At 45.8% G+C, this 21203-nt stretch overlaps 1 protein-coding gene across 6 annotated transcripts; it reads left to right on the plus strand.

The window, feature by feature from the left end:
• The first annotated feature begins 5120 nt into the window (after positions 1 to 5120).
• LOC123429059 (endoglucanase 16-like) lies at positions 5121 to 8774 on the plus strand. 6 transcript variants are annotated; one of them, XM_045113122.1, is made up of 5 exons: positions 5121 to 5530; positions 5646 to 6242; positions 6335 to 6639; positions 6798 to 7010; positions 7132 to 7237. In XM_045113122.1, exons 3-5 carry the CDS (start codon positions 6529 to 6531, stop codon positions 7192 to 7194), a joined length of 387 nt encoding a protein of 128 aa, XP_044969057.1. In that variant the 5' UTR covers positions 5121 to 5530; positions 5646 to 6242; positions 6335 to 6528; the 3' UTR covers positions 7195 to 7237. The 6 variants fall into 6 exon arrangements, with proteins under 6 accessions (XP_044969057.1, XP_044969063.1, XP_044969071.1 ...); XM_045113128.1 differs by having other exon boundaries at positions 5646 to 5904; XM_045113136.1 differs by having other exon boundaries at positions 5646 to 5846.
• Positions 8775 to 21203: the final 12429 nt, after the last annotated feature.

A 21203-nucleotide genomic window follows, 5' to 3' on the forward strand; every position in this document is an offset into this window, starting at 1 on the left:
GTCGCCCCCTTCTTTCTCGCCACCGCACCGAGAGCTTCGTCGCCGCCCGAGAGCTTCTTCGCCGCCCGAAGACCTCCGTCTTCGACCGCCTTATCCGTCGCATTCCGACACCCGCTGAATGCGCAACACTCGCCGTGGATCTTCCTTGGTCGCCTCCAGCCGCCATTACCAGGTCAGTCTCCCGCCATTAGAGGCAGATCTTAGTTCCTCGAGGTTCATGCCCGCCGGTTTCTTTGAACACCTTGAACGCGTCCGTAATCGCTGGTTAGCTCATGATGACAACAGTAAGCACAGTAGCATCTTCCATACCCTTAGTTGACTAGCTTCGGTTGGAAGATCTAGAAAGGTTTTCGTCAGATCAGTTGTACTGTTTTCACCCTAGCCCTAGGCTGTTTTTCTTTATCCAAGCTTTTCTCATTCATTTTTGCCTGCTCCGTAGATCTATATGTTATCGCGTGTCGTATGAAACCTGTTTGTAGATCCATACTTCACCATTTTAGCGAATATCTTTGAAGCTCTGAACCATCTCTCTTAAGTAGTAAGAAATTCATAAGTTGCCCTGGTATTCTGACCCGGCCTTTTGTTGGCGAGTCAACAAACTCCCTTGGTCATCCGTCAAATTTTTGGCGAGTCAACGGATCTTTTAACCATTTAGTAAGCGCTCGGCGAATTAATTTACCCATAATTTCTCCCTTTGTAGCATGGGTACCGTTTTCAAAGCTAGCTCCCGACCAAAGTTGATGAAACTCTTCTCAACAACAGTGTGAAGACAGGGAATCTTGACCCCAAAGAAGTTATCGGTTGGCATTCTGGGTTGGGAGAAGAGATTCCCAACCCTAAGGAAGGGGGAATAGTTGTTTTTGTTGAGCACCTCGAACGGGGATTTAAACCGCCCGGATCAAAATTCCTCAGAGACGCCATAACCTTCATGAATGTCTGCCTCCAAGACTTAGGGCCTAACTCGATGAGCAAGTTATGTCAGTTCCAAGTGTTCTGTGAAGCCTACTTGCGGATGGAACCTTCAGTTCCTTTATTCTGGTATTTCTTTCGTTTGAATTGCCACACAGAATTTTCCAATGGCCCTAGCTTGGAACTTCGAGGCGTCAATGTTCAACGCTGTAGGGACAGTCCATTCCCTTCACTCGCCATGCCAAGCCATCCCAAAGGCTGGGGCGAGTCTTGGTTTTACTGCCAGGAAACTTCTCCGGAGGGTGAGAACAAGCTCCTTGGCTACAGGGAGGACCGCCTTCCAACAAACTTCAAACTCCCAGACAAGCTCACCGAAGAAGAGGAGTCAGATTTTATTCAAGTGCTATCCGAGTTAAGATCTCTGACAAACAACGGCCTTACTAGGGTCGATTTGATCCGCTGCTGGGTTGAATAGCGAATCCTCCCCTTAAGTCGCCGGGATGGCCTAATGTGTGAGTTTGATGGCACCTTGGACAGTACAAGAAATAAGCTCATACATGACGTTTTTTAAGATGTCGTTGATGAATTTGTCATAAATCTATGACGATTTCATCCAAGATCGCCGTAAACCGTTTAAGGGGATCAAATCTACATATAAATTACGACAATGTGAGTCCAAAACGTCGTAACCGCATAAGATGAGATCGTCATAACTTTTACTACGATTGTAAAAATGTCGTAACAAGTTCTAACTATGTTGACATGTCACTCGTGGGTCCATTATATCCCACCTCATCCTAGTTTGTGAACCAACCTACTATTCTGTCATTCCAAAAATTCTCGAAAAATTATCATAAATACTTTGTATAACATATTTCTCAAATATGTGAAAACCCTTCCTTCCATAGTTCAAAAATAATTCAGCAATATTCATTTTCCTATTTTGTTCAGAATAGCACTTTGTGAAGGAAGTGCTATTTCTATTTATTTGATTACCCTCATATTTTTTGGGCGCTCATTCCTACCCAAATCATTGCCTCATGAAAAATTTCGTAACGATTTTCCTAGTATATCTTTCTCACCAAATTTCCAAACTTTGTATTCAGGTAACAACTTTGTGAAGGAAGTACTAGATAGGAATATCCTGATGAGTTGAAATTTTTCCACATCATCTTTGTGCCCAAAACATAGCTCTCCACAAAATTTTAGCCACATCTAACAATCCATGTGAGCTCATCATCCAATCTTTGTTTCTGGTAATATTTTCATTTTGTGAACCAACTACATTTTATATTGCTTTATAGTTGATGAAAATTTACCACAGGATGGCACTCACCATATAACCTCACTCTACCAAATTTTAGCTCATTTAATTCATCCACCTTCCCTCAATACTTTTCGCAATATTCTATTCAGCGGAGAGCATTGTGAAGGAAGTACAACTTTTGTTTATCAAAATTTTATGAAATTTTTATAGTACCTTATTGTCCCCAAATTATCAACCGCCTACAAATTACAACTCAATCCAATTATCTATGTGAGCCCAGTTTCAATTACAATTTTCTGTCCAGATTGGCACATTATGAAGGAAGTGTCACTTTGGCATGTCCAAATGATATAATTTATATAAAGTATCTCCATATGCCCAAATTAACATCATACACCAAATTTCAGCTCAATCCATTCATTCATTTGATCCCAGCTTCAACATCCATATTTCTACACAGCGTGTTACTTTGCAAAGCAAGTGCCACCTAGATTCATCCATTTGAGCTAAAAATTTGCCAAGAGAGTATCCTTAGTAGATGATCACCCTCAGCCAAAATTTAGGCCCGTTGTCTATGTGAATTACCCGCAACACTAATCAAACACTTGTGTGCTAATTCCTGTTTGAGCTTAGTTCAGTCTCCTCGTGAGATTCTTCTATTGTATTCTTCTCGCTAACACCTACTGAGGGATTGTCCAACCCACCAGACATGCCTATTCCACCTAGAACGTGTGGCAATGCAACGGTCAGGCGGTGACCATGCGGCTGGCATGCAAGTTCACGCGCTCTGGAGTTGGGGCCCTCGACCATCATCCAAACCTCGACGTCAAGGCACTACACCATGTATTTCTGATTAAATAGATACTTATATACCTATAAATGATTTTTAGGAAAAATAAAGAGCAAACTATAACGCAGCTGTAGTTCAAATTTAACCCACTTCCAACTAAATCGACATAAATTTGTCTTTTTCACGAGAAGTGGATAAAAGCTTTTAACACCCAACCATTTTGTCAATTGGACATTAAATATGGACTAGTATTTTATAAAAATGATTTGGTCCAATTTTGAAACAAATATATGGTAGGTCCTTCACAAAAATCTCATTTTGGTCACTTGAAAATTGAAAAATGAATATTTCATACAAGGAAAATAAAAAAAAAATCCTTAATCAACATTGTTTGCCATTCCAAAATGCACCCTTGTGCATAATATTATATCATTTCAACAAACTATCTCATGAATGTGGCCATAAGATTGATCATTTGGCTTGAAAGCCATGAATCTTCACACATGATAGCCCATTTTTAAGAACACTTATTTATAATAATTTTCATATTACAAGTTTATTATTTTTCCTGGTAACTTTATCACATATAATGACACAATGCAATGGTTTTTCATTTTTTTTGAATTTGTTTTGATTTTTTCATGGCCATTTCAAAACGCGGTCAAAACAAGCGGTATGACCGTTCCTACCTAGTGGTTGAATATTGGAAATATTTTGGTGTTTCTACGATTAAATAGATACTTGTGTACCTACAAATGATTTTTAGGAAAAATAAAGAGCAAACTATAATGTAGGTGCAGTTGAAATTTGACTCGCTTTCAGCTGATTCAACGAAAATTTGTCTTTTTCATGAGAGGTCGATAAAAGTCTTTAACATCCAATCATTTGGTAAATTGTACATTAAATATGTCCTAGTATGTTAGAAAAATAATTTGGTCCAATTTTGCTACAAATATATGGTAGGTCCTTCACAAAAAACTCATTTTGGACACTTGAAAAATGGAAAATGAATTTTTCATACAACGAAAATAAAAATTTCCTTAAGAAACATTGTTTGCCATTCCAATACACACCCTTTTGCACAATATTAGATCATTTGAACAAACTATGTCATGAATGTGGCCATAAGATTGATCATTTGGCTTGAAAGCCATGAATCTTCACACATGATAGACCATTTCTGAGAATATTTTTTAAATAAATTCCATATTACAACTTTATTATTTTTCCTTGTAAATTGGTCACATATAATGACATAACGCAGATGTTTTTCAATTTTTTTAATTTGTTTTGAATTTTTCATGTATGTTTCAAAATACGGTCCAAACGGCGGGTATGACCGTTCGTAGGTACGGCTTCATTCTTGCAAATATGTTGGTGTTTCTATGATTAAATAGATAATTATGTACCTAGAAATGATTTTTTGGAAAATTAAAGAGCAATCTATCAAACAGTTGTAGTTCATATTTGACCTGTTTCCACCTGAATCAAAGGAAATTTGCCTTTTTCACGAGAGGTGGATTAAAAGCTTTTGTCACCAAACAATTTGGTCAATTGTATATTTAATAAGACTTGAAATTTTAGAAAAAATATTTAGTCCAATTTTGCAACAAATATTTGGTAGGTCCTTCACAAAAAACCCACTTTGGACACTGGAAAAATGGAAAATGCATTTTTTGTACAAAGAAAATGAAAAGTGTGTTCACCGGTAGGTCCTGCATAAAAAACCCACTTTGGTACTATTTATCACCCCTAGTCACAAAATGTGTTCACCGGTATTAGATTTCCACATATTAAGATAGACGACTCATGTAGTCATATGATTATTGAAAACCTACAAGGTTTTAGTCTAGGCAATTTTAGGTCCGCGCACCTTCAATGTCAGCACCAGAGACCTGAAACAAAATCTAGTTGCAAAATGACGAAACATTAGACAACGACGGCTTCAAATAACCTTAATGGAACATTTTTGAGAATTTTTTTTATGGTTAAGAAAAACGTTTGTGGGATGGAGAGCAAGATTCCTCTGAGAAAGAAGGTTGTGATGCTCGTGTTGTGTGCGACCCAGAGAAAGGTTGGCCCAGCCGCCCAACGGAGAGCCCAGCCTATAAACACACAACCCTCAGTCCGCACCCCACCCTCTCTCCCCAAACCCTCGCCTCCTTCCCCTCCCCTTCCGCGCCGCCGCCGACCCACCCCCTCACTAACGAAGATGAAGACCATCCTGGCGTCGGAGACGATGGAGATCCGGGAGGAGGTGTACGCGCCGGAGGTCAGCGGCATCACGAAAGCCACAGCGGCCCTCGGATCGGTGACGGTCTCCCGCATGAGGTGCTTCCCGTGCAAGGTGATGAACGCCATCCACTCCCGGTCGCTACGCGCCCAGTCGGCCAGGGACGCCGTCGCAAGGCGGAACAGGTCGAACCGCGCCGAGTTGCCCGGGCGGGCGCCGTAGCCCGTGCCCGCCAAAAACGTGGCGGACGACGCGACGAGCAGCAGTGGTGGCTGTGCTGTGCCATCAAGTGGTACGACAGCTTCTTCCTCTCCATGCTCGCCACCAGCGTGTACGTCCCTCCAAACCCTTCCCGTGTCCACGCTCCCATTCCCGTTCCTCCACCTCTGCAGCTTCTGTCCATCCATGTTCGCACGCCTGACGACTTGCTTGCTTGCCTACTTCAGAATCATCGTCTCCATCAACTGGAGGAGGTACCGCCTGTGCGCGCACCCGCTCCACATATGGATCGTCGTCGACTAAACCGCATCTTCGTCTTCCGCCTCCTCATGTTCCTCGACAACGGCCACGCTGCAGGGATGGGACTGTAAGCCCCCCCTGCAGAGGTGGTGCGACGCGACATGCTTGGGTGCTTGCGATTTTTCTTTGTGCGTGCCGTGCTGGTCGTGGGTCAAAGCTTCCTAGGACACGCTGCGCCGGATTTCGGTTGGATCTGTTTCCGTTAACACGGATGCTTTACTCAGCAGTACTACAACTTTTGACAGTAGATTAATTCCACTTGAAAAATCTGGATCCTCAGTCACGGTCATAGCGATACTAGACAACATTTCCTTGGTGTCCACTGGTCACCTACATTGAGCAGAATAGAGCAGCAATTTGCTTATGTTCCGGACCCAGTCGCTCGTGAGCACAAAAGTAGTAGCGTTGCTTGAGCATCATCGGGTTGTCGGGATTTTGGCACTGGTCACCTACTAGCACCGTTGTCCACATTTTGGCACTGGATGGATGCCATGGGATGATACTGCGGTTGATGATACTACAGTGTATGTGCGGATTTGCTGCACGGATCTAGCTTTCTTTGTGCAAGTAGACGAACTTCTTGCGTGTGATTGACTGATTTCTGCTGTGGTTGCAGATGATGAAGGTGGACATACTCGACGGGGTCACCATCTTGCGGTTCGAGAAGGTCAAGGATGAGATCGCCCTCGACAGCAACGACATCGAGCTCGCGTTCTACCCCCTTATCAACCAGCTGAATCAAACAGGATCCAGACACTGTCTTTGCTCATGCGCATGGTGATGTTGCCTGAATAATTTTTGTTTGATGTGATGCAGATGAGCCTGCTCTACTTCGAGGAGCAGCTGTCGGGGCGGCTGTCGCACGGCCAGCGTGTCGCCTGGCGCGACCACTTTGGCCTCATCGACGGCCTCGAGGAAGGGGTACGTCCCCATCGTCGAATTGTTCCGTCTCTCCTCCTTCCTTCCCGGCCGGCACGGGTGGCCGATCAATCATCGTATCGTTTGGTCGGTCGATCGGGATCTGGGTGCTCACTTTGGATTTATCTGTTGCTTTCTATGTCTTTGTTTGGTTCCATTAGATGGATTTGGTGGGAGGGTACTACAATGCCAGCGACCACGTCAAGTTCGGGCTGCCCATGGCCTTCACGGTGACCATACTGTCGTGGAGCCTGCTTGAGTACGGCGGCAACGTGGCAGCCATCGGCGAGCTCGCGCACAGCCTCGAGTACATCAAGTGGGGTACCGACTACTTCATCAAGGCGCACACCAAGCCCGACGAGCTCTGGGCCGAGGTAAATATTTTATCCCTTAAGTCATTATGATTAGTTCTTATTTACTGTATATTTCTTGATGTAAAAAATCTCATAGCTGTTGTACGTGCATAATGTGTGCGTATTCCTGTATTGCTTTCAGTCATGTACTGCCGATCAGTCGCCAAAGGGGCACAATGTAAACAAGCAAAAGATTGTATATTAAACCTCCAAATGAAACTTGATATAATTGTTATTTATTTATAGTATTTTAATTCATAATTTGACTGATCATATGATTTGTGTTCTACGCTTTGTGGTTAAACGATTTCTTTGTCAGGCTCCATCTTTGGAGTACTTATTAGAATAGCAAATGTGAAAGTAAAAGAACATACCTCCACATGCAGCCCAAAACCACGAGGTAGAGCACAATGTATATGTTCCAAGAATGACTTGTGTTTTCCTCTAGTTCTCTAGTTGCTGAAGGGGTTGGCTATCGATGTCATCTTAAAACCTTATTTGCTTTCTTGTTTGTTTTATTGTCTGCATGGAAAAATTAACCACGATGAAGAAACACATGAAGTGGCCTGTAAATTTACGGTGCAAATAATGTTTTGAGGTCAAGACTCATATATCATTAGACTAAGTGTCACATCTTTATTTATTATATGTGCAATAGTTGCTGGATTTTGTCTTTCATGCTAAGAAAGATTGGTGCAGCAACAATGAGAGAAAACTCAAATCCCCCTTTTGTCATCTAGAACTTTTCTTTCCAATGTCATAAATTAATCATGGATGCCATTACCTGACTTCCTTTTGGGTACATTGCTCAATTGAGAAATTTGACCATGGCGTTCTGCTAACAATAATCATTGACGATGAGTCCATACCATGGGTTAAGGGCTTAAGACAATAGTTATGTGAGAAACAAGCCAAAATCCGAGTTGTATTCCAATATGTTTGCCTTATCATGTCATGTATGAAATACATTCCCTTTACATCCCAGTTTAAAGTAGCAGAAGGCCCTCTTGTGGGTAAGCACACAAAGGGGTGCCACTGCAAGATATCTGAGTTCCTGAAGAAATACTGTGAGTGCTTCCGATCTAATATTCTCTCTTCAGAGAACTGCAAATGTATTGTGTTTCTGTGGGTGGGATTGGATCATTTAGTAATCAACAATGTCGACTCATGCATTGCGTTTTTCTATCACTACTGGTATTTATTCCCGGTATATGTCTTTCCCGCAACTGTGTATCAAATCGGTCTGGTGAACATTGACGGATTCTACAATCAACTGGTGCATCATACTTGTTTTCCTTCTAAGTTTTCCCGAATATTATTATTTTTGTGTGCAATTTATCTTAGAGTGATCATGTATGTCAGTATACTCAAGTAACTGAATGTATTCATGTAAATTTTGTTAAGTACTAGTAGATTCAGAAATGTAGTTCTTAGAACTAATGGTAGGAGTAGTAAACGAGTCAAACAAAAATATCCATATGCAAATGTCGGTCTATGTTTGATTCAATTTGGTTTGCTCTTCTACTGAAGCTCCTATCCGGTCTAATGTTTTTTTGTTTTGTCTCTTTCTGTGTTGCTAGGAAAGTGGTGAGAAGATGTCGAGGATGCCTACTTGGGACATTTAAATCAACACAACATAAAAAATTCCGAACCTATGTGTTGCAGATGTGCCATTTTTCTATTGTGCAATTATGTTTGTTATTGCTATATTCGTGTGTAAAGAAATGTATTCATGAGATGACTTATTGTGTTATGTAAACGTGGGATATGTATTTTGTGATGTTATATGATGGATGATTTTAATTCGACTTGGATTTTTCTTGATTTGAATATGAAATAATGTTGGATTTAATACTGGACAAATAATTGGGTTGAAAAGGCCCAATAAATAGAAATGAAACCAAGTTCTGAAACAAAAAGTTGCTGAATTTAAAAATGAAAAAAAAGCCAAAACTGAAACTGGACCAAATGTATTTGGGCACTAAAAGGCCAGGGCCCAAATTATAATGATAAAAAAAATTAAAAAAATACTAAAGTGGCTGTAAATAGGCTAAGGCCCAAAAAAATAAAACCAGCCCATGTGATCAATTGAAATGGGTTGGGCTGATTTCAACCATGACGTTTTAATTTTGTCATAATTTTGCCACGTAGACTGCCACATAGGACTGGGTTTGATTGCCAACGACGATTTAGGATCGTCGTAAAGGTTACGACGATCCAGGAATCGTCGTAAAAGTTACGACGATTTTGATCAAAATGTCGCTGCTGTTCATTTGTGACGCTACGTTTTCGACGCTTGGTTTTTCGACGTGAGATCGTCGTAAATTAAAAATTGTGACGATGTAGCGACGAAAAAATAGCGTCCTGTATTAGCATATTCTTTGTAGTGGGACCATCCCCAGTGCTACTTTCGTACAGCACTGACAGAAAACGACATCGTATCCATCATCAAAAGTTGACCTGAGATCCCTTGGCCAAGTGTGGCCAAATAGGTCTTAAACCATTCTGCAAGATCAACCCGGTGCCAAAGGTAAATAACTTAACCCGCCTTTACTTCATTCCTTTCGACTTACTCAAATTATGATTCTCATAATAAAAATGCCATTTCAGAAAGGCGACAAATTCTGGTCGAAGAGACTAAAAAAGATGGCCCTAAAGCAAGCCAAGCCGCACCCAAAGAAGAAATCCAAGGGCAAAGGCAAAACCGCCGTTACTGAACCGTCTGACGCAGACGAATCCCAAGTCGGCGACGTACTTTCACAGGTAAAATTATGTCTTCTTTGACTCGCCATTCATTGTTATAGTTTTGTGTTTACGCCTCCTTATCTCTTGTATAGAATAAGGACAACGAAAGCCAGGAAGACTCCGTAGAGGTAATTTATGTTTCCTCCGACTCACCTTCTCCTCCACCTAAGCCGGCCAGGCGGGTTTGTGGGAAAGTTCCCATGTCTCACCCAAACGCTTGTTAGGATCCTAATTTCCTTTTGAAGAAAGCGCAATATGCTTCCAATCGGAAAACTCAGAGTCATTCTGGAGACTTGGTGTCCGGGATACCAACGAAGACCAAGAAGAGGCAGAATGAGGTATCCTTTTAATAGCATCTCCTTTTGTTTCCTTTGGATCATATAACTCGCTCACACCTTGAGGCGTTATTTTTGCAGAATTCTCCTCCTTCGTCAGGCGACTCAGTAATGTCAGCACTTCCGCTGATGATCCGCGTTCCAGGGTAAGTTCTTTATAATACTTACATTGTCATGATGATGATAATGTCTGTTTTTAAGTGCACCCCCTTTCTTTTAGGGCACAAGCGAAGAAGAGGAAAACTGACGGGTCAACTCCCACTACAACTTCGGAGCCTATTGAAAAACCGGCGCCGATTCAGGATAACCCGGCCAAGGATAAACCTGAAGATCAAGCGGATCTCCCGAACTCGCCCAAGGAAAGCATGGAAACGCCTAATCGCCAAGTCCGTTGAAAATGGCAGAAGATCCAAATGCTGTGATTATTACTGGCACTCACTTTTCTAAGCCGGCTTCAGCAGTCTTGTCGAAGCACGTATCATCATCAGCTCAACCTTCCATCGAACATGAAATTTCCAAGGCTAAGCTATCCCAATATGAGAATCTTGAGTTTAAAGAACTCTGCTCTGGCTTTCCAAGTCGCCTGGAGGCGAGTTATGAGATGGAAAAAAGTCTGCTCCTTATGATGAAGAACATACATGAGGTACGCCTTATTGCATACTATATTATCCTCATTAACCCCCAAGGGCCAGGTCATCTGTGAAAAGATGAACTGGGTCTTGATAATTGAAGAAAACTTTCGACCTGTAACCCCCAAGGGCCGGGTCATCTGTAAAAAGATGAATCGGCTCTTGAAATTTGAAGAAAACTTTCGACCTGTAACCCCCAAGGGCCGGGTCATCTGTAAAAAGATGAACCGGGTCTTGATAATTGAAGAAAACTTTCGACCTGTAACCCCCAAGGGCCGGGTCATCTGTAAAAAGATGAACCAGGTCTTGATCATTGAAGAAAACTTTCGACCTGTAACCCCCAAGGGCCTGGTCATCTTGTGAAAAGATGAGCTGGGTCTTGGTACTCTATAATTTCGTCTAAAAATTATAATTAGCCCCCAAGTGTCAGGGATATTGCTTGCAATAATTCTGAGACTTGCCTCTTGATAATATATTTTGACAGGAATCACTTACCCAAGCTGAGTCAGCATTTGGCGACTTAAATAAAAATTTAGCCGATCAGCAAGATGCACGGGCAAAATCAGAAGAAAAATGTCAAATGATCTTATCTGAGATGGAGAAGCTGAAAGCCGCCTTAAAAAGGCTCAAGCTGATCAAGATGCCGTGGTAAAGTGAGCAGAAAAAGCTGAAGCTAAATTTGATACCGTGCAACAAGAGCTGGCCGGCTTAAAGCAACATATCTCCAACATGACACAAGTTGTCTTTGGTAAAAAAACAAGACCCTGACCTTGCACTTTCTAAATAAATAACTTAGTATAAGTTATTGACCATCATTATCCCTTATATAGGTCCAAGAGCCGCCAATCTTCAGAACGACTACGTCCTGATGCTGAAGGTGATTTACACGTTAACAGAGAAGCTGTATACCGGAAGTGTGCTGACCGTGAAAGCAGTGATGGGTGCCAAGGAACCCATAACATCAATAAAGAAGATGCTTGGCTGCTTATCTACTCTTCCGCCTCAGATCGGTGAACTAACCCGGTCAGCTGCCCGAAAAGGGTTACTGACTACATTGAGTCGGTGTCTGTCGTATGCTCTAGAATTAAAACCCGAAGAAGTAGCGGCAGGCTTTCCCCAGCTCAAGGACGACGGGTCAGAATTTTCTCAAGAGGATTACCAGCGTGTTGTCAAAGAATCCCGCTTGGCAGCGACTCAGCTTGCAGCAAGCTTGGATTTATCAAAGTATCAAGCCGCCTATGACCACAAAACAAGAAAGTTAATCCGCCAACCTTTGTGACAACCAGCTTGACTCCGTGTCGACCCAAGAACCCTTTTAATTTGGAGGTGGATCTCTCATCACTGCTGAACGATGAAGATGAATTTGCTGCATTATCCAAGTGTAACTGGGTATTGGGCGACTTGCAAATTGAAGTCGGTCAGAGCTCAAAGCAGGCTGACCCGGGGACATCAGTAGAATAATCCTTCATGGATTTGGCCATCAGAGCCATGTAATAAGTCTTTCATAGAGAACATACCACTTCTGTGATGTCTTTAAAACCCTTGTGTCGCCCTTAGGGCACATAATGCTTGACCCACCCTCAGGGCGTTTTATGATGCTTGACCCGCCCGCAGGGCGTTTTATGATGCTTGACCCACTGTGGCAATAATGATTTTAATCATCAACCTGTTAGGCATAAAAACATACATCAAACCATTTCAGTGAGTAATGGATGATAATAAACAATAACCGACTCAAGATGTTAAGGCGAGTCGGAAAAAATCTGAAAAAGCTTGTGGCAGTGCTAGGAAGGTAAAAAATTAGAATTTCGTCGGCTCATCAGGTCGCGACAGGATAGGACGAGTTATATAAACTCAAGTGCTACCCGAGGGAGACTTTTGTATAAAAAATCTCAAGTATTTAGACCGGCTGATCAAGCACGAGTCAAGCTTCAGTGAAGCGGGTTCAGTGAACCAATGGTTTCTCTATTTTCCATGTGGGGCGCTAGCCGGTACCAGACATGTTTTAACCAAGGCAAGTTCGGGGTCCATAAAGCGGAGTAACTCGCCAAGAGTTCATGGGTCCATATGGCGATTCGGCCAACACACAATCCAGTATAACCATTTGTAATGCGGTAATTTTTCACAGGCCAAATGGGCAGTAAGGCTGATCTCAGTGAGAGGAAGCCCCCATGTGATCTATGATTAGGGGAAATACCGGTCATAGGATTGTAGAAGCGTATACGTTATTACCACAAAACGACTTGAGAACAAATTGTCCCCAAGTAAGCCGGCCTAATCCACAGAATCATATAAGGCGCCTCTGTTTGAAGCGCGCGCTTGTAGCGACTTCGATCCTCTTTGGCTTATCGATACCCAGTTTTGTAATAAGTGCATCATGGCGACTTATGCTCTTTGGTATGGATAGCATCCATGCTTGGGCGACTTATTGAAGAGCAAAATAAAAGATCCATACTTTCAATAAGATGAAATAGAAGGAAAGCCCCGGAGCTTGGAGGCATCAATTTTATTGCTTCATAAAAAATGAAAAACTTACAAAAAGCAGAACTAATAGCTCAAGTGTAATAAGGCCGCAAGTGGGCTATGTTCCAGGGGCGAGTTGACTCAGCCTCTGTGGTTGGCCGATCAGGCCGAAGATCAACCAGATAGTATGAACCGTTGTGAAGGCTTTTGCTGACGACGAACGGTCCTTCCCATGGTGGTGATAACTTATGCATGCCAGTGCGATCTTGGATCAATCAAAGCACTAAGTCGCCCTCCTGAAAGGTTCGGCTCTTGACCCGGCGGTTGTGGTAACGCCGCAAGTTATGCTGATAAATCGCCGATCGGGCGGCAGCCAAATCGCGTGGTTCCTCCAAAGCGTCCAAAAATCTTGACGCGCCAACTCGTTGTCCTGTTCCACATAAGCAGCCACTCTGGGCGAGTCATGCCTAATGTCAGTGGAAGAACAGCTTCTGCTCCATATACCAGAAAAAAGGGAGTAAAATCCATAGAACGGTTTGGGGTGGTCTGGATGCTCCATAGTACTGAAGGCAACTCCTCAACCTAACACCCTGGGGTACGTTCCAGGAGAACCATAAGTCGAGGTTTGATTCCTCGCAATACTTCCTAATTCGCCCGTTCGGCCTGCCCATTAGATTGTGGATGAGCCACTACAGAGACATCAAGCCGGATGTGCTCACCATGGCAAAACTCCTGCATCGCACCTTGTGATAGATTAGTACCATTATCAGTAATAATGTTGTGTGGATATCCGAACCGGAAGATCAACTTTTTCAAGAATTTGACCGATGTCTCCGCATCACAAGCACCAACAGGTTCTGCTTCGACCCACTTGGTAAATTTATCAACCGCCACCAGCAGATGAGTTTTTCTGTTGGACGACATCTTAAAGGGGCCAACCATGTCTAACCCCGAGACCACGAAAGGCCAAGTAATAGGTATCATCCTCAGTTCTTGAGCCGGCACATGAGCCTGTCGTCCGTAACGCTGGCAACCATCACATCAACGAACTACCTCTTCTGCATCTGCATGAGCCGTCAACCAAAAGAAACCATGATGGAACGTCTTTGAAACCAAGGAACGTGATCTGGCATGATGCCCACAATCTCCGGCATGGATGTCGTTCAGAATCATGCATCCTTCTTCGAAAGAAACGCATCGTTGGAATACCCCCGAAGTGCTTCGCTTATATAATTCGCCTTTGATGATGACCATGGATTTGCTCCGACGAACGATTTGGCGAGCCAACACTTCATCCGAAGGTAACTCGCCTCGGGCGAGATACGCCAGATACGGAAGAACCCAATCCAGTGTAACCCGGAGAGCCGCCACGAACAGGGACTCACGGTCTGGTATTGCCAACTCCTCTTCTGAGGGTAACCTTACGGAAGGATTATCCAAAGTATCCAGAAAGACATTGGGAGGAGCCGGCTTACGCTGTGAGCCGAGACACGAAAGGGCATCAGCTGCTTCGTTAAGGCGCCGGTCGATATGATCAACTTGATAACCATGGAAATCACCCGCCACATCAGACACAGCCCTCTTGTAAGCCACCATCAGGGGGTCCCGAGAATCCTAAGTACCTGAAACTTGCTGAGCCACCAGATCAAAATCGCCGAAACATCTGACCCGCGTGAGGTTCATCTCCTTGGCGAGTGGCAAACCATGAAGCAAGGCTTTGTATTCTGCAGCGTTGTTGGTACATGGAAACATGAGTCGGAGAACATAGCAAAATTTGTCTCCCTGGGGCGAAATCAGCACCACGCCAGCCCCCGAGCCTTCCAATTGCCTAGACCCGTCAAAATAAATAGTCGAGTACGTAAGGTCGGGCCTGTCTTCCGGGATCTGTAACTCGTTCCAATCGTTGACGAAATCAACCAAGGCTTGAGACTTGATAGCCGTACGAGGGGTGTATCGCACGTGGTGTGGCCCAAGTTCGATCGCCCACTTGGTGATTCGCCCTGTCGCTTCTCGGTTCTGGATGATGTCTCCAAGGGGAGCGGAGCTAACCACCGTGATCGGATGCTCTTGGAAATAGTGTTTGAGCTATCGACTTGCCATAAAAACCCCATAGAACAACTTCTGCAGTGCGTGTATCGTTGCTTGGAGAGAGTTAGCACCTCACTAATGAAATACACCGGGCGTTGCACCGGATATTCCTTCCCTTCTTCCTTCCTTTCGACCACCACTGCCACGCTTACCGCTTTGGAGTTCGCCGCAATATACAGAAGCATAGGCTCCTTTTCAGTCGGGGCGGCCAAAACCGGCGGGTTGACCAGCTGCTGCTTCAAGGCTTCAAAAGCTTCATTGGCCTCGTCTGTCCAAACAAAACGGTCAGATTTCTTAAGCAATTAATAAAGGGGAATAGTTTTTTCTCCCAGGCGGCTTATCAAGAGACTTAAAGCCGCGATACGACCCGCCATCCGTTGAACTTGATTCATATTTGCTGGTTTCCCAAGCGAAGTAACCGCCTCGATTTTGTCCGGGTTGGCTTCAATGCCGCACTCAGATACCAGGAAACCCAACAATTTTCCTGCAGGAACACCAAAGACACACTTGGTGGGATTAAGCTTCATCTGGTATACCCGCAGATTATAAAAAGTTTCCCTTAGATCTTCCAAGAGTGTCTCCTTCATGTGAGTTTTGACCACAATGCCGTCCACGTATGCATGGACGTTGCGTTCGATTTGACCATGCAGACAATTTTGGATGCAGCGCTGGTAAGTTGCCCCCGCGCTTTTGAGCCCAAACGGCATGGACACATAGCAAAAAGCCCTGAAGGGGGTTATAAAAGTTGTCTTCTCCTGATCTTCCACAACCATCTTGATTTGGTGATACCCGGAATAAGCGTCGAGGAAGCACAAATGCTCGCAGCCCGCCACTCAATCAATAATTTGATCGATACGGGGAAGGGCGAAAGGATCCTTTGGACAGGCTATGTTAAGATCTGTGTAATCAATGCACATGCGGAAGGTGCCGTTCTTATTGAGCACCAGGACCGGGTTAGCCAACCATTTGGGGTGGAATACCTCTACGATGAATCCGGCGGCCAATAGACGGGCAACTTCTTCCCGATTGCCTTGCGTCGTTCCTCATTGAACCTACGAAGATATTGCTGAATCGGTTTTGCTTTTGGGTAAACATTAAGGTGGTGCTCAGCGAATTCTCTCGGTACACCAGGCATGTCAGAAGGTTTCCATGCGATGATGTCCCGATTCTCACGGATGAATTCGATTAGCGCGCTTTCCTATTTGGGGTCCAGACCCGCCCCGATAGTGATCTGCTTGATTGAGTCGCTAGGGACGAAATCCACTATCTTAGTGTCGTCTGTTGGTTTGAACTTGAGGGGCGGCTCAGCTTTGTTGTTGGTTTCTTTAGAGGTGACATGTAAACCGGATCGACATTGGCATGGTGATATTTGAGATATTCCGCAGCGCACGCGACTTCTGCGTAAGCCGCATCCCCTTCTTCACACTCTCTTCCAATCCTCCTGTCACCATCAACCGTGATGTGTCCCTTAGGACCGGGCATCTTGAGTTTAAGGTAAACATAGCAAGGGCGAGCCATGAAATGGGCGTAAGTCGGTCGCCCAAACAACGCATGATAGGGGCTCCTTAGCTTGACCACCTCAAACATAAGCGACTCACTCGTGTAGTTAGATGTTGTTTCAAACGCATATGTGAGCCTAACTCCACCTATGGGGTATGCTGATTTACCTGGGACAATTCCGTGGAATACCGTGGTTGAAGGCATTAAATCTTTCTCCAGCAGGTTCATCCTTTGAAAAGTGTCGAAGTACAATATGTTGATGCTGCTACCACCATCCATTAGTACCTTCGATAAGGTATATCCCCCGACTTGAGGAGCCACGACCAATGCTAAGTCGCCGGGGTTGTCGACTCTGGACGGGTGATCCTCCCTACTCCATGATATAATCTGCTCGGACCAGGGGAGGTACCTTGGGAGTGTCGGCTCAGATACACTGTACGCTCGGTGATTCACCTTTTTATCACGCCTGCAGGCATTGGTGGTGAAGACATGGTATTGCCCATTGCTTAATTGTTTGGGATTGTTGCGGAAACCACCATTATCATCTTGCCCCTGCGGAGCCCCCTGTGGGGGTGGCTGTTGAAAAACCCCGGGCGGGTTATACCGTCGTTGGTAATGCACTAGATACTGGCCACTGCTTGGCTGCGAGCCGCCCTCATCCCCCGATTTGGGGAAGCCGCCGAACGGGTTCTGGCGTTGATTAGGTGCACCAAACGGTTCCTGCCATTGGTACGGGTCAACTCCTTGCCCTCTTTTGATCGCGTCCGCCCGAAACTCCCACATCATGTAACAGTCCTCCCAGGAATGAGTCGCCGGTCCGTCTGCCATGGCGTGGTGCGGGCAGGGGCCCTTGAGTATCTTGTTATAATTGCGTGGCTTTTTGCCACTGTAACCCCTCTTCTTCTGGCGCTGGTTGCCGTTGTTGGCATTGGTGTTGGGGACTAAGTCCGAAGACTCTTCCTACTGTCTTCTCTTGCCGTTCCCTCCATGATTATGTCGGGTGCGTCCCTGAAACCGGGTATGATTTTTGGATGACTCACCTTTCCTCGGCGAGTTCGCCTTGCCACCATCCTCTCCTGGATCTTTGGTGTCGTGCGCCTCATCGTACCTAGTGAGGGTGTCCATTAGTTCCCCCATATCTTGGACTTTTTGCTTCAGTCGCCCCAACTTCTGTACCAAGGGCTCATAGTGGCAGTTTTGCTCCAAGATCAGCACAGCCTGAGCCGCCGTGATGCCATCCGACGAGTGAATGATTTCCGCGACCCGCCATGTCCAGTGGTGGGCCGACTCATCAGGGTGCTGAACGAAGTGCTGTAAATCGTCTATTGTCATCGGGCGCTTGCAAGTCCCCCGGAAGTTTTCGACGAAACGCTCTTTCAATTCAGCCCAAGTCTGGATGGAATTGGGGGGCAAGTTTTTTAGCCAAGTACGTGCCATTCCCTCGAGCATCATTGTGAAGTACCTGGCGCAGACTGCTTCACTTACATCGAGCATGTCCATGGCGATTTCGTAACTCTCAACCCATGACGCCGGCTCAAGGTCCGGGGTGTACTTAGGCACCTTTCTTGGTCCTTTAAAATCCTTCGGCATTCGCTCATTGCGAAGGCCGGGGGCCAAACATGGCACCCCCACCTGTCTGCCACCTCCAACAAGCGGTGCTGGGCCGGTTTGGATGTCCTGGTGATCCTGACCCGGCGGGTCCCGATGATCAGGCGAGTTGACCTGGGGAAAGGGTCGCGGTCCGCTAGCTATGGCGGGCTGGTCCTCTGGGCGACTCCTGCTGCGGCTCGCCTGGGGGGTGGAGTGCAGCCGATCGAAGTTGTGCGAGAACTAGGCGTTTTGAACCACCGCCGTCTTCAACATCTCAATGGTGTTCCTTGCTTCTATCTCAGCCGGGGTGTTTCCATGAATCGGAAGGGACTCTAAATGGCGAGTCGCGGCGAGGACGTTGTCCACCGGGTTGGAAAAGTGGCCTCGAGGTGTTTGGAATAGAGGGACGCGATCAACAGCTGGCTGAAGCGGCGGGTTTGGTGGCTGGCCCGGCCCTCCTCCCGGAGCGTCTCCTGCCCCGGGAGTTCGTGGAGTGTCGAATAGGCGGGTCGGGTTGAGATCAGGGGGTAAACGCCCCTGGTGCCTCCGCTGATGGACAGCGTCAGATGCGCGTTGATGCCTCTCGAGCCGCCAGTTTTCGGTGTTCAAGCGAGCTGCCTCAGCGGTAATTTGAGCCTGCCGGGTCTCGATCCTGGCGGCTTCTACTTCAGTGTCTCGTTAAGCCTTTGCCACCCCATCTCTTAGCTTTGTTAATTCGGCATTTATCGTGTCCTGGTTTTCTAATGTTATAGGGGTCGCCATGAGCCTTGTTATCTCCGCCGCCAACTCCACCAAGATCGCAGCTGGGCTTCTGGATGTTTCGCCAGTCCCTTCCTTGCCTTCCGGGTTTGGTGGGGGCTGAGTCACCCCTGCCATGTAAACGGCGATCTGACGGCGGGTCCGGTCAAGAACCTCGGGGTCCATTGCTAGTGACAAACCTCCGAGGCAGCCCCGTGTAGAGACTGAATTGAATTTGAGTCGCCCATGGATGACTCGTCATCAGTGTTGACCGGCGTGGTTTCCTGAGTCGCCGATCGTTCTGGTTCCTCAGATCCCTATGTGAAACCAACAAAGACCAGGCGGGTTAGGTTTGGCGTTGTGACAGGGCGAACGTACTTGGCCGGCTCGACGATGTCGATGAAGATGTCCGGCTCAGGCGTAGGCGATCCGATCATGCCGACAAAAACGTTGATCTTGCCAAAGGGGATTCTGTAGCCGGATTCGATTGAATCGGCTTCGGGCCCCCACAACAAGTTATCGATGTAGTACTTCCCACAGCAGCTCCGAGTCATGAGCCCCGCCGTGTAGCTCCCAAACCCTGGTAGGGCTCCCTTTGAGAACTCAACTCCACCGTGCGTAGGCCCCACGGTGGACGCCAACTGTCGTGGTTTTGTCACGGCAGATGTCCTCGTGAAAGGACTTAGTGTTGGAGCCATCGCACCTTGGTGGCGACTCAAAGGGGTTGATCGGAAGCAAGACAGAGATTTACCCAGGTTCGGACCCTCGTGAGGAGGTAAAGGCCTACGTCCTGCTTGGTGTTTTGTATTGATGGTGTCTCGATTACAAGGAGGGCGTAACTCGCCTGACCTAGCACTCGACAATTTCTAACCTGTCTTCTCCTTCCCTGGGACTCGCCTTTATATATTGGTCGAGCCCTTAGGGTTTACAAGAGTCCTTGCCTTTACACAAATCATGATTCTTTCTATCTCTAAGTCGCCATCTTTCCAAGACTTGGAGATCTTCCCAACGACGGATTCTTCCCAAAGATCTTGAACCGCCATCTGGCTCCCGGCCTCACCGGGCCCAAGCCTGAATCACTTTGAGGATGAATCTCTAGCTTGGTGACCCGGCCCAACTAGGGCGGGTAACCCAACAGATAATATACCCAACAGGTAGTCCGGCTCTCGTGGTTCCTCCAGGACCACTTTCCTTTTCTTTTGTTGTTGCTTTGAATTGCCGGCTCAATGATGGCTAGCTCAAATTGTAGCTCCATCAGCGATATTTCCTTCATGAAAAACACTCTGTTACTTTTGATATCCTGAAGTAGATAGCATTGGACAATGTGTGTGTCCATTGAGCAACCCGACACAAGTTAGAGCTGGTCCGTGTTTTGATGATGTTGTGTAAGACATGAATGACATTTTTTTCCTTTGCTCCAATGTTGTTGGGGGAGATGGGCCGCAAAGGCGACTTGCATGCATCCGTTGGGCGGCTCGTATAGGCGAGCACTGCACCGATATGTTGATATCGTTCAGACCGCGAGGGTGGCATTTAGCGTCCGTGTGTTGGGTGGCTTGTACAGGCGAGCACTGCACCGGTGAGTTAATATAAACCGGATCATGAGAGAGGCGTGTTGCGTCCATCTGTTGGGCTGCTCGTACAGGCGAGCACTGCACCGATATGTTGATGTAATCTAGACTATGAGGGCGGTGTCTTGCGTCTATCTTTCGAGGGGGCTTGTACAGGCGAGTACTGCACCGGCGGGTTGATATAATCTGGACCGTGAGGGCGGCATCTTGCGTTCGTCTATCGGTCTTGAATGCGAGAGTTGTGTGGTGATTTGGCATGGACTCGAGAATTGGCGTGGCATTGTAAACCATCTTGGTTGCGCGGGCATGAGAGTTGGCCGCGTCATTGTGAACCGGCGCTGATGGGGAGTGTGATCACTGCGTCGCAAGCCGGTGCGCGAGTAATGCAACTCGAATGAACACCGATGCAGAAAAATGTGTGTGTACGCTTCATCTTCTAGATATAATGCCATCTTGGTAATGTATCATTGTCCTGTGTAAAAATATTACAAGAAGCAAGAAAGAATAATTTTTCTCAAAGGATTTTAATATATATTGATAAATAGATAGGGATTA

The sequence above is a fragment of the Hordeum vulgare genome, chromosome 1H (genome assembly GCF_904849725.1).
Source record: "Hordeum vulgare subsp. vulgare chromosome 1H, MorexV3_pseudomolecules_assembly, whole genome shotgun sequence".
Taxonomy (NCBI): domain Eukaryota; kingdom Viridiplantae; phylum Streptophyta; class Magnoliopsida; order Poales; family Poaceae; genus Hordeum; species Hordeum vulgare.

What these genes read in the sequence shown, in the direction of transcription:
- LOC123429059 (XM_045113122.1), top strand. Translation starts at nt 6,529, where the DNA reads ATGCAGATGAGCCTGCTCTACTTCGAGGAGCAGCTGTCGGGGCGGCTG. An exon ending in TCGACGGCCTCGAGGAAGGG is followed by an intron (nt 6,640 to 6,797) that starts GTACGTCCCCAT and finishes TGGTTCCATTAG; the next exon opens with ATGGATTTGGTGGGAGGGTA. An exon ending in CCGACGAGCTCTGGGCCGAG is followed by an intron (nt 7,011 to 7,131) that starts GTAAATATTTTA and finishes TATTGCTTTCAG; the next exon opens with TCATGTACTGCCGATCAGTC.